This window comes from Halichoerus grypus, chromosome 3, assembly GCF_964656455.1.
Source record: "Halichoerus grypus chromosome 3, mHalGry1.hap1.1, whole genome shotgun sequence".
NCBI classification, from domain to species: Eukaryota; Metazoa; Chordata; class Mammalia; order Carnivora; family Phocidae; genus Halichoerus; species Halichoerus grypus.
This window is the reverse complement of record NC_135714.1, coordinates 125,144,191-125,157,965: the sequence shown is the minus strand read 5'-3', so window position 1 is coordinate 125,157,965 and position 13,775 is coordinate 125,144,191. Positions and strand designations below refer to the sequence as shown.

The 13,775-nt window shown below is 36.9% G+C and overlaps 1 protein-coding gene across 1 annotated transcript in view; it reads left to right on the top strand.

Moving 5' to 3' along the window:
* The window catches only part of TTC29 (tetratricopeptide repeat domain 29), a 261,685-nt gene that overhangs the window by 97,683 nt on the left and 150,227 nt on the right, over positions 1 to 13,775 (top strand). The window contains exon 7 of the mRNA XM_078068212.1: positions 10,581 to 10,793. Coding sequence (XP_077924338.1) covers positions 10,581 to 10,793 — 213 coding nt within the window. The remainder of the gene's footprint in view (positions 1 to 10,580; positions 10,794 to 13,775) is intronic.

Below are 13,775 nucleotides of genomic sequence, written 5' to 3'. Positions count from 1 at the left end.
CGTTTAAGCGTCTGCCTTCAGCTCAGGTGATGATCCCAGGGTCCTGGGATTGAGCCCCATCTCAGGCTCCCTGCTCAGCGGAGAGACTGCTTCTCTCTCTGCCCCTGCCCCTCCACCCCGCTTGTGCTCTCTCTCTCAAGTAAATAAATAAAATCTTAAAATAAATAAATAAATATTTAAAGATAGAAAATACATGAAAGTGTTAATCAAAATATCATTTGAAATGGAGAAATAATCTAAATATCCGAGCACTAGGCAGATGATTAAAGTATACATCCATCCCCCCCTCGAAAAAATGTTATGTAGGCTTTTAAAATGCTATTATGAAAATATGTAATATGGAAAGTAATTGTAATAAAATAGATAAGTAGAAAATTTTCATTCATCTCTTTACCACTGTGTCAAAATTATACATGGATATAGAAAAGGAGTAGAATGAAACTTGACTAAAATAAGACATTTTGATTGATTAATGCTGTTATTGTTGGTAAATTTCCAGATTTTTCATTGTAATGTTTCATTCACACTAATATAATTTTTTTGCCCTTAAAATAAGTAAAACACATATTGCATTACATTGCATTGTATCTTTCGCTGAATATCACTTTTGTGTTTTAATTACATTTTCAACATTCTTTTGTATTTTGGGCCAGTGTTAGGAGCACTAAGCATCTCAGTTTGCCTTGGGACTGAGGGAGTTCCCTGGACTTGAGACTTCCAGTGCTTGAGCCAGTAAAATCCCAGACAAACCTGAATGAATTGGTCACCCTAGGTAATAGTGAACATTAAAATTTTCTTTTGTCTTTCTAAACCGAGCATTTTATTCATGGACTAAACAATAGTTGAGACAATAACATCTTTGCTATTTGCTATTAATAGCTTTTGACCGGCATAATATAGTTATTTAGGGTTTTAAATGACTTGTATTTTCTATTTAAATTGTTATCATATTTTAAAATTCGTAACAACAATGCCTCTATTACATACAGAATGCTGTAAGAGAAAACAGCACTCGAAGTGACAAAGGGCATCTCATTCAATGTTTATCTTTGAAAACAGATTCACTGGTGGGCACTGTGGATATTTTGAAGGGAAAAAACAAACAAAAACAACTCAGGCAAAATTTCCCAGTGGCTGCTGCTGATTCACCACCGAAGTTCTGTGTTGGTTCTCCCCCGGGGATCTTTAAGTCCTAGTGTCCCTCCCGTCTACTCACACCTTTAGTACAACTACGCAAGTTCACTGGGGCACTTTTTCCTCTTAACAGTTAAAAAATAAATCCTACTTGTTTGTTTCCCTCTACTTTTAAACCTCTTCTAAATTTGCATCTTAAAAGTCCCTTGAGAGGAAACTTTTCCAAAAAGAGTCTCTGGAAGAGCAACACATTATTCTGTTCAGGTTTCCTAGTAAAATATGAAGTAAAGCCAATCCAAAAGTGTGTATGAACACTGATTACCCCAAAACACCCTCCCCCCACTGCATGTCTGTCGACAGTGTTTCTCTGTTCATCTCTGCGTGGTTGCAATCTCTTACTACTTCTCCCACTGCATTTTCGGAGTATATTCCAAGATTGGATTTTAAAAATGGGCACTATGATACATTTTCAAAGGTGCATCTGATTTGATCAATATTAGAAACTGAGTCACTTTATATTTGAATAAAAGTGAATTTAATAATTAAAGTGGGTTTTTTTTCAGAAGTTAAGCAAATTAGCATTGCTATTTCTATATAAATTAATTGTCACTTTTCAGGGCATGTCAGTTTATTCTCCATCTACTGTGTGTACATGTTCATAAGACCTTATAGTATTTAATGAAGAGATCCTTTTTAAGTATTGATAGCCACAAGAAAATTATACCATGTTTGATCTGTGTTAAAGAATCAAAGTCCAAGATCTTTGAATGGAACTTAGAATAAAAATGTAATTAGGTTACATCCCTGAAGTCTGATATATCTTTAAACAAGACTGCAAATGAAACTTTATTAGAGCTTCAAATGAATTATTTCATTGCCTTTTTTTTTTAATTCATTTTCTTCCCCTTCTCTTTCATGTCTGTGTTACTGACATTGCTGCTGTATTTTACCTATCTTTTCCAGGGTGTTTTAATTATTTACTGCTTAACGAGTAGCACAGAGAGGAAGCCTCATTCAGAGGCGCTCTGCAGCTGCAGCGGGTTTTTCTCTTTCAGAGCTTTGCAAGGAGGTCTTGTAGAGCTGCGCCGAGCCTACAGGTCTTTGCCACACTGAATAAACTGTTCTAGAGGCAGTGTTTCCTCTGAGTGGCTGAGACAAGGCACTGCCCTAGGAACATCTCTTCCGAGATACCACTGACCAAGGGCAAAAGAGGTGCTGGATGAAAGTCGGATGAAGTGTGTTGTTGTACTCGTGCCTTAAGTGGCTCTTCGTATTGAAGAAGTGACACTGTTCCCTAAAACTGAGTTTTAAAGCATTCCAAATAGCAGGCCCAGCCAGATTCCCTCCAAATGGTAAGTCCAAAAAAAAAAAAAAAAAAAAAAAACCCGAAAAGATAAAAAGGCATGAAAAGTTTCTGAATGCCTACGAAATACCAGGCACCCTGCATGGTGCCCCAGCTGTTTTAATGTGCTTTGCAACCACAACCTGAGGCTGGCATTATTATTCTTGTTTCAGAGCACTTAAAGAAATGGTGTGAATGGTCCAATTATGTCATGGTGTTCAGGTTCAAAACTTACTCTCTGCCTTTAAAGCCAAACGTTGGACACAGTTTCTAAAAAGGGGTCACTTGAGGGAGTGAGGTCAGTTGAGTGGGCTTTGGGTGGGCATTAGGTCTGCCACCTACTTGGTGTGTGGGCCGAGGAAGAGGATCACCGAGGCTCATTTTCTTCATCTCTAGAATATAGATTCTAACACACATATATATAGCAGCTACTGTCGTGCGAAGCACAGTGAGTGCTCAGCTAACATTGTTTTTCTCCCTCCATACTCACCTGAATAGGATATTTTCAGTTTGTTAGGTTTTCGTGATACCCCAAATAGCACATGCTTATTGTCAATCAAAACAACGATGGATTGAGGAAAAGTTAATACTCCCCTCGCTCACCTCCATCCTCTGTAAGTTAATCAGTACTGGTACTTTGGTATATATGCTTCCATACATTTCTCTTTGCCCATATCAACATATACACATAATCAGAATGTGGTTTGTTTAAAATGGTGAACAATATTTAATTCAAGTAAGAATTACATTATTGATTAAGTCCAGCGCAATATAATTCATTAGTTGATCTGATGTCAATACTGCCGTTATTTCTCCTCAGACTTTTACGCTTGTCAACACTTTTTACTTAGTATTTTAAGATGAGGTGGCAACCATTAAAGTAAAACAATTTATTATAGGAGGGAAATAGTAAACTCTGTAAGCTCTACAATGGCTAGCATTTAGTCCTATTGTTTATACATTATACAAGTGTTTTACATTTTTAAAAATTATTCAAGTAATTTTTTTTGAGAACAAAGCTGCCTAATCCTTAGAAATTACAAAGCTTAGATAGGAACCAACTATCTGAGTTTTATATTACAGCATAAAGCAGTCAAGCTTATATACCATTTTCATCACTGACCACAATTCACCTATCTAAAATCACAAACAGCAATAAATATCAATTCCTTCAGAATATTTTAGAAGTGTAGGCAAATCTTCTGGATTTTAAAAATTAACTTACTAGTGGGGTGCTTGGGTGGCTTAGTCAGAGTTAAGCGTCCAGCTCTTGATTTTGGCTCGGGTGATGATCTCAGAGTCATGAGATGGAGCCCTGCATTGAGCCTCGCATCGGGCTTTGTACTGGGTGTGGAGCCTGCTTAAGATTCTCTCTCTCCTTCTCCCTGTGCCCCTACCCTTCCCTCTCTAAAAAAAAAAGAAAAAAATTAACTTACTAGTATTGCCAATTCCAGTGATAAACCCTTGGTAAGTTTCTCCCATACCTGTCTTCCTGTCTTCCTGGGATCCTTTTCATTGTCTGGTTTAGTGACCCGTATTTTTTAATGGGGATGTGATAGCATTCTTGTAATGTCCATCTGAAATCTTTGTTCAAAATGATAAAGAAACGATTCCATTTTTAGAAATAGCATTTTAAATTTCTTCTAAGTATCCCAAAGTAGCTACTCAAAAGTTATGGGCACATTTTTTTCCCTGGTTTATTAGGGATGCTGTTGAGTTACAGAACAAAATCTTTGTTTTCCAGCATTCCATTTTTCAGTGGTGTGCAGTGGGTTATAGTCAGAACAAATCTCCTCTGACAAGAGATAAACCTTTCAAGTGATAGTTTCCACTGGGAAGTGTGACAAGCCCTTAAGTATTTCAGCATGTATAGTGCCATTATAATTATCATAATTGAATGTAAAAACCTAAAGATAATATAAATTGTTCATGAGGTTAAACTGAAATGGAAAGCAATGTCTTTTGTTTTTACAAAAGAGCGATAACATTTTTCTCTTTTTGCTACTGTTCAATATTGCTCCTAGCAGATTTTATGTCTACATTGTATGGAATAGTAACTTAATGCCAAAGATGTCCAGTAGCTCCAGATTAAAATGTAATATAACATACATAAAGCTTTATTGTTCCTTTAGGTTGTTGTTTTAAGCTAAAGTGGAATATTTCCCTAAATTCCTCAACAAATGTGCACAATTTACAACTAAATATGCTTAAGACTTATACCAGTGCTGCTGAAGAAATAGGCCTTATGGACCTGTCAAATTATTTTCATGCAATTGTTTCTGGAGCATTATTTTTACTGGCAAATGTACAAGTTGATAGAAAAAGGAAATAATTAGCTACTTTCAGAATTGCTGATGCATGGAACTAAAGGAGGCCAGTCTGTGCATCTTAGAGATTGTGACATTTTAAATTACCTGAATAATACTGGGAGCCATCTTTGGACATAATTAACACCTTGCCTAATTACTGTCTGGTCTAGACAGAGTCTCTATTTATGAAATATTATTTTATTCAAACTTGCTTTCACCCTTATTATATTGCGAAGTTTAGATTTGTGTGCTGTTTTCTTAAGTGGAGCAACTTTTTCTTTTTTCTTTTTTTTCTTTTTTCTTTTCCCTCCCCCTTCAAGTAATCAATGCACTGCTGAATGAGTTCATTTTAATGCACTCAATCATGCCTCTAATGTTCGTAGCTTACGGGCGCAAGCATCAGTAATGCAGGAATGTTATATGGCTTTAGTTTGGGCCATTTCATAAAATATTCATGGAATCAAAAATGTGCATCAAAATAGCGGCTGGGAGAATTACATTTATGTTCCTGCTTTTATGGCAGCTTCACATTTAAACCCATTTGTGTTAATATCTAGTCAATCTTCCTACTTTAAAAAAAAACTAAAATGGGAGAGATCATATACATTCTCTTTTGCTTAATATTTGTTCTAGACATCTGCTGTGATAAAACAAATATCTATAAACTTTCAGAGATGTTGTGCAGGGAAGAGGGGTAAGCAACAATTTGGATAATACCCAAATATATAAAATCTTATTTGCTCTACATAGCATTTGTCTTAACATCCTACCAAGCATTTTGCAGTTTACCACATTGTTTGGGTTTTGTTTGTATTTTTTAAATAAATGGATGGATTTCTTGTATGTGTGGGCTTTAGGTAAAGTGAATCTCCTTTGTAATAGTTTTATTTTGAGAGTGTACTTTCCTTTAGGTGAAAAACTATAAATGTGTACCAACCTACCTATTGTTTATGTAGATGTCATGTAATTGTTTTTAAGACAAACAAACAAAAACCCAAAACTGAGTCTTAGGATACTTCCATCCATACCTGGACACTCTTGTTTTACACACTTGTTTGGTGTATCTCCTGAGTGTTTTCTGATAGTACCTCATATTATTGAATGAACTGATTACTGATGGTATTGGTGGAGGGCCATCTCGATTCCCTCCCATGAAACATTTTGGCTCCATTTTCTTCCTTGATTCACTTGAAATATTAGTGAAGTCTCTGGAATTTTGCTTAGCATAAAACCATGCATTCCAGGCACTTAGCTGAGCCCTAGTTGTCTTCTTTATGGGGGTTACTCCTGCGATCTTTATTATGCATAGTGATGATTATGATTTGCTTATAATTCCTGCTGCCATATGAGAAAGCTCACATGCCCCTGGAGACCTTTCCCATGGATGAATATTCCTGAGGCCTTCTCTTTTCTCTCTTGTTTTCAGTTAACTTTTATTTTTGTGGTACATTGGTGTAATCCTTCTTCTCTCTGCCCTCTTCTTCAATGGAAAATAATGTTACCACTTGATAATTCCAGAAAAGGACAGTTGTCTAGACGCTTGTCCTTCCATAAGATTGGTTGTAGGATCTGGAAATCTCACCCGGTTCTGATATTTTAAGGTTTCTTTGGTAAAAAAGGGTAGACTATATAGGAACACTTTGAAGAAGTTACAAAGGGATGCTCTGAACCAAAAAACTGGCTCATGATCTTCATTAATTTTTACGTTTAGCTTTGTCAAAATGACCACTATAATGATGGCCTTTTAGAATATTTCTCTCAGGTATATTAAATTTAAACTTTTTCAAATAAAACAGGATGCATTATGTCTTAATAAATATCTAGTCTTATTATTATCAGTCTTTACCCAGAAAGTAAGAAAATCTTTGAAATCCTACTCACAGTTGAAAATATAAATTAAATGGAAATCATTCCATTGTTAATCATGCTTAAAGGGAAATACTTGCGTACTTAAATTACTATGCTCCCTTCATAGTATAGACTATATTTTAATATTTTAAAATCAAATATACCATATTATAATATGTGCTTTCAAATTCTGACCAGCCTTTAGAAAGTGTAGCCAAGTCATTTGTGTGCTTATGATCATTTGGATCAAAATCTTGCTGGCTTATTTGCTGGTCTGTTTGCCACCAAATAACTTTAGAAATGCATCTTTACATCTGAGAAGGACTGGAAAACTCTACTGTTTAGGCACTTCTGTTTAGGCACCTCGGTTTAAAATAGAATTCCCAGTGGCCTCATCTGTGGCAATGTGGTTAAGGAAGGGGAAGTGAATCCATGAATAGCTAGATATGGCCACAGCTGACTAAGTCTGGGGCAACCTAGGAATTCTAGGAGCCCCATGGATGTCACCACATGGTTTATGGGAAAGTAGGGAATTTAGATGCAGGATGCATAGCTGGTTATACATCAGACTCCTTCAGAAAGACCAATCAGAAACACATCAGGGGCTAATATCTGTGCTTTTATGTTAGAAATTACCTGCAATTGCCTGAATAAGAGTTATAGAACTGGAAGAGACTAGAAATCATATAGCTCTAACATTGTTTTTAACTTGAGAAATTTATGTCCGGAGAATGTAACTTACTCCACCCAAGGTCCTGACGCTTGGTTTGTTGACTAGCATCTGGGGTGGTGGAACCAAGAGGCATGGTTTTAAATCCTAAACATCACTCTTTAGCTATTTGAGTCATTTAACCTTTGTGAGCCTCAATTTCCTCGTTAGTGTAAAGTAATGATCATATATACTTTATCAGTTTTTGGAAGGTTAAGTAAAATAACGTATGGGGGGAAAGCCTTCCGTCTTGACGAGCACCCAGTAGGCCTTCAGGAAAGAGTATTGACCTGTTCTCTTTCACCCGAGCATCTTACACCAGGCTCCTTCCTCCTGAGAAACATTAAGTTTACTTTTCTGAGAGCTGAACCTTGGCCAGTAATCATGAGCTAAGTAAGACACTGATATGAGCCCTCAAAGCTTTAGTAAAAATCAAACTTAACCACATTCCAAGGTTGCCTGGCATAATAACCAACTGAAACCAATTTCTGCCAAACCCCCTGTACTTCATTTCTCCTTAGACAGCCTGTCCAAGATGCTGAATAGCGCCCATAACACAGAGGGGAGTCTGGCTGTTACGGAATACAAAGACATAATCCCCACTTTTTCTCCACTCTTCCTCACCATCACCCCTTTCTCCACTTCCTCCACCTCTCCTTTTCCTACTTTCTACCCTTCCTTCCCTCCCCCTGCCTCTTCTTTCTGCTCCCATGTAGATCAGATCTTGGACATGGCCATCAGTTCTCATAATACTATTTACATCTTTCTGCCTATTTGCATCTCATTGTAATTAGTTGGGTTATCCAGAGCTTCACCTCCTGGCTCTCCTCCTGGAATTGTGAGTGAATCTGTTATTTTATAACACACCTTTGGACCCTCTTTCCATCTGGCTATTGTGTGTAACCACAGATGCCATTAGGTCCTTCCTAGTCTCCTTACAGTCCCAATTCTTTTTTTCTGGAACTATCTAGTTTACTCAGAGTTCCCTGTATCTATCTTTCCCTATTCACATGGCCAAAGAGAAATATGTACCTGTACTTTATGAGTAGATGGATGCTGGATGGAAAAAAAAAAACTCTGGTATACATCTTTCTAGGAATACAGAGCTGTACTTTACAGGCAGAAATATAGTTAACAGAGGAAACATAACACACATATATGTCAGTGTTCCATTTGAGTTTTTTAAAAAAATGAGGGTCATGGGTATTTGGAGAAAGGTGTTTCTGGTGAGAGGTGCTACAGTAGGAGAGAGATGAGAAAGTATGCCTGCTGTGGTGGGAAGTAAGAGAAAAATTGTGAGTTAAATGGGAAGATAGAACAGTGAACTTCAACCTTGAGCATTTGCATCAAAATGAAAAAGGATTGGGCATTATTTTTAAAATAGCTTCTATCATATATTTTTATTACACAATAAACATATTTTGATGATAGAAACATTAGAAAATGCCAATAATCAGAAAGGAAAAAAGAAACCATCAGTCACCCATGTAACACTGATAATGCTTTGTAAATGTTTTCTGATGTTGTCCAGTATTTTCACTTATCACAAACACCTGTCCATGTAATGAAATAGTCTTCTATAGTATCATATTTACGGCTCTGTAGTCTTGTATCATGTGAAAATTTCATAAGACAAGTTTCTAAGTGTCTCTGTTGTACACATTCCCCTCTGTGTGTGTGTCCTGGTGAATATGCCTTTCTTCTGCATGGTGCAACAAGGGCTCGGACTGGCTATGCCTCTACTCAGTGTTTTTACAGATCATTAGCTGATTGTCCACCTCTGTTTATTGTATTTCTTTGTGAATGCTATTCTTATTTATGTGTATATTCTTTAATACTCCAGTACTAATTTTGACGGCAAATTCAGGGCAAAAATAGGGGGAAATTATATGTAAGAGTCATGGCAGTGGCTGCCATACCCTATATTATCTAACCTGTGATATCTAGTGAAACCTATTTGAGAAAATATATTGAGCCTGATTAAGACTTGCGTAGGTTAATTTAATCAGCCATGGCAATAGTGTTATAAAGACTCAACTACGGAAAGCTTTTTGCGGAAAGCATAAGTTATGCTTAGAGAATCCTGCGTTCAGGTATTGAACATGTATTGATCCATTTCTCACCATAACACCTTGAATAGTGTACACTATCATCTTATTTTGTAAAAGAATTAAACTCCTGCACAGAAAGTGTAGTAAGTAGCCTGAGGCTAAACAGCGGAAAGGGTAAAGCTGGGGTAAGAACCAAGGTGTCTGCTTGGAGCTGGCACTCACTCTTAACCACTGCTATTGGAATGCCTACATACAAGTGCCTTCCCAGTTAATCTCAATGTAGGTAACTCCCAATACCGGGAAAGCGTGTTTACACTACGGGATATGGTGAGGATTTTCACAAGGCAATTCACACGTAAAATACAGTCCACAGTGTGGAACTGCAAACTCCTCTTCCAGAAATGTGCTTGCTCTTATTTCAAGGAGTGAAATGACTGAAAGCTAATTTGGAGTTTTGGCTTTGAGAAGATCTATTTTGAACTGTATTATGAAATATAATCCAGAAAGGCAGCCAAGTTGTATTTTAATTATTAAAAATGAAACGGAGTATACAAATGCCTGTATAATAATTGAATTTGAAATTTGTAACAGACGCATTGTTTCTCAGGGTACCTGAATTCTTCTTGGGATCGAAACAGATGCTGTCTGTTGCAAAGCAGTGTAGGATAGTGGTTGAGAGCATGGGTTCTGGACTCAGACTGCCTGGATATACAAACCCACTAGTCGTGCAATCATGGGCAAAATTCTTAACCTCACTTTCTCTTCTGTAAAATGGAATCATAACAATCCCATTTCACAATAGTATTTTGAAGATTAAATGAGAAATTCATGTAAAGCATGTAGCACATGAATTTGCCTATGTAATGTCAAATAAAGGTTAGCTAACAGGATTGCTGTTAGTAATTATTATTGGGTTTTCACACTGTTTCTAAATATGTGTAATCCTAGCCAATTTCTACTTGCCAAGATACATCCATCCAGCAGGTGTTCATCCAAAATCATTGCTGAATCTGAGGTTCAAATTGAGATCACTCCTCTGCCAGCTTAAATCTTCTTCATCCTTAGAAATTCTTGACTGTATTCCATGGTTTCCACCCCCCTTAGTAGTAAAACATAAGATATATACCAAATTTTTGAAAATATGTTCTGGCTTGTGTTTATATTTATGAATGGCTTTTATTCTTCAGGTCAGCTTCTGGAAGCTGCTGAGCATTATGAAGCATTCCATCAATTGACGCAAGGGCGGGTATGGAAGGATGAGACAGGCCGCTTTCTCAACTTGTTGGCCTGTGAGAGTCTCCTGAGGACTTACAGATTACTCTCAGACAAAATGCTGGAAAATAAAGAATACAAACAGGCCATCAGAATTCTAATAAAAGCTTCTGAAATAGCCAAAGAAGGTGGGTGGAAAAGAACACTCTCACATTGCTTCCTTTAATGGGCAGACACTGCTTCTCCCAAGAGTGAAGTAAAAACCGTCAAGTGTTTGGGTGATTATTTCCTATGAAATGCAAAGACAAATGCTATCAATATACTTTCAAATTTCACTGTAGAACAGAGGTGCCTTAGCGCTGACAACAAGAAATCCATTAATTTCCTGAAAGCTTTATCTCCAAAATTACAACCCTCTGGGAGTAGTGTTATAAAACAATGAATCTATAATGAGAAGGTAAGGTCATTTGCAAAAGTTAAGGGTGTGTGTGTGTGTGTGTGTGTGTGTGTGTGTGTGTGTGTTTGAGGGCATGTATTTCTTTCAATCTGAGAGACCTTTCATTGTTTGTAAATTCCCTATTGTCAGGTAATAGGGAAGATAATGATAAATATTTAGTTAGGAGTAACAGGAAAATAGAACTCTGCTATATATATATTTTTAAAGATTTTATGTATTTATTTGACAGAGAGAGACACAGTGAGAGAGGGAACACAAGCAGGGGGAGTGGGAGAGGGAGAAGCAGGCTCTCCGCTGAGCAGGGAGCCCGATGTGGGGCTTGATCACAGGACCCTGGGACCATGACCTGAGCCGAAGGCAGACGCTTAACAACTGAGCCACCCAGGCACCCAGAACTCTGCTATATTTTAGACTCTTGCTTGTCAAGGTGTGGCCTTATGCACTGGCAGCATCAGCATCACTAGAAGCTCATAAGAAAAGCAGTACCTCTGAAACAAATAATACATTATATTTAAAAAAAGGAAGAAGATAGCAGAAAGGGAAGAATGAAGGGGGGGAATCGGAGGGAGAGACGAACCATGAGAGACTATGGACTCTGAAAAACAAACTGAGGGTTCTAGAGGGGAGGGGGTGGGGGGATGGGTTAGCCTGGTGATGGGTATTAAAGAGGGCACGTATTGAATGGAGCACTGGGTGTTATACGCAAACAATGAATCATGGAACACTACATCAAAAACTAATGATGTAATGTATGGTGATTAAAATAACATAACAAAATTTTCAAAATAAATAAATAAATAAATAAAAGAAAAGCAGCATCTCAGGCTCTACCCTAGACCTACTTACTGCCTCAGAATCTGCAAGTTAGCAAGTTCCCCTGGTGATTCCTATGCACACGTACAGCAGTAAAAATGCTTTCATGAGAGCTGATCGTATCCTTAATATTCTATATCATTTGTATATATATAAAATATAAAGAAAAAATTTGGAGCATATACTCATAAGCTTTTACTTTGTGAAATGCAAAGATATTTTATTACCATAATTTATCAATAGAGTTGACTTTTCATGACGGAGAAAAAGAAGCTATGCTCCTTAAAGTGTATTAGCTCGAGGATATACTTAATTGATTGGTTTATCAAGTAACGTATGGTTTACTTGGAATAAGCAGGACTGAATTTCTGGTTGTGATTTTAATTTTCTAAAGAGTAAAGGTAAACATCTTAGCTTATTCTCTCCGTTACTTCTTTTTAATGATATTATAATACTCGTAAGAAATCACCCTCATTGAAAGATGTATCCCATTGAATGAACTGCTTTTGAATGACAGGTGATCTAGTACTTTCCCCAAAGGGGTAAACACTGACATAAATAGTTAGCTCTTAGATCAATTTCAGCAACTAACTTTAGTCACATGGAAAGTTATGTGGAATTTCCATGGAAAGTAATGTATCAATTAGGAAAAGGTATTTTGCTTTAGGTTCACATTTGCTAAGTTGTAAATTAGTTTACAAAGAAAGGAAGGCTCCGAGGGTCTCTTCACAGAGTCGGAGCGTGCCAGGCAGTCTCCTTTTAAAAGCATCTCTTACTTTTCAAAGGACAGATGAGGAGAACAGGAGAAATCTTATGCTGTAATAATTTTTTAAATATTGTAAAACTGATAAATATTTGCCCCTGTATTTCCCATATAACAAAGTAGATAGGTTAAGGGATTGCACAGTATCTTACAAGAGCTCTGACAACAGCTGAATGCCCTGGGACAAAGCATTTCTTCTTGCTATTATGTCCTACTTTGGTTAAGGAGCCTGAAGCAGCAAACTGATGATTGCCTGCCTTATAAGGCATGCCTCCTACATTGATTTGCATAATATTTAAGGAGTCCTGACATCCACTGTGGGCCAACTCCTTTACTTGGGCACCTTGGTATAATGCACAAGGATAACACTGGCCATGCAGTGGTCTCATGATTCTATTATTCTATTATTTTCATTTTTCAGTCATTCATTGGTCTTTAGTATATTCACAAAGTTATACAACCAAAACACTAATGCCAAACTCACTGGAAGTCACTCCCCATATTCGACTTTCCCTCTCTCATAATAACCATTAAGCTACCTTCTGTCTCTATGGATTTAACTATTCTGGAAAGTTCATATAAATGGAATCATATAATGTGTGTCCTTTGTGTCTGGCTACTTTCACTTAGCATAATGTTTTCACGTTTCATCCATCTTGTAGCATATATTACTACTACATTCCTTTTTATGGCTGAATAATATTCCATTGTATGGTTATGTCCTATTTTCTTTATCCATTCATTGCTTGATGAACATTTATGTTGTTCTCACCTTTTGTCAACATTTGTGTACAAGTTTTCAAGCCTTTTGTCTCCAGACCTAGAAGTGGAATTGCTGGGCCATAGGATAACTCTATGTTTAACTTAAGGAGGAGATGACCTAGAGTTTTCCAAAGTAGCTGTCCCATTTTACATTCTTCCCAGCAATGTGTAAAGGTTTCAATTCATCCATAAACTTTCTCACCAGCACTTGTTGCTGTCCTTCTTTTTGTTTATAGCCATCTTAGTAGGTCTAAAATGATACTTCACTGTGGATTTAATTTACATTTCCCTGTTAGCTAATGATGTTGAGCATCTTTTTATGGGCTTAGAGGTCATTTGTATATCTTCTCTGTAGAAATGTCTATTCAGATTCTT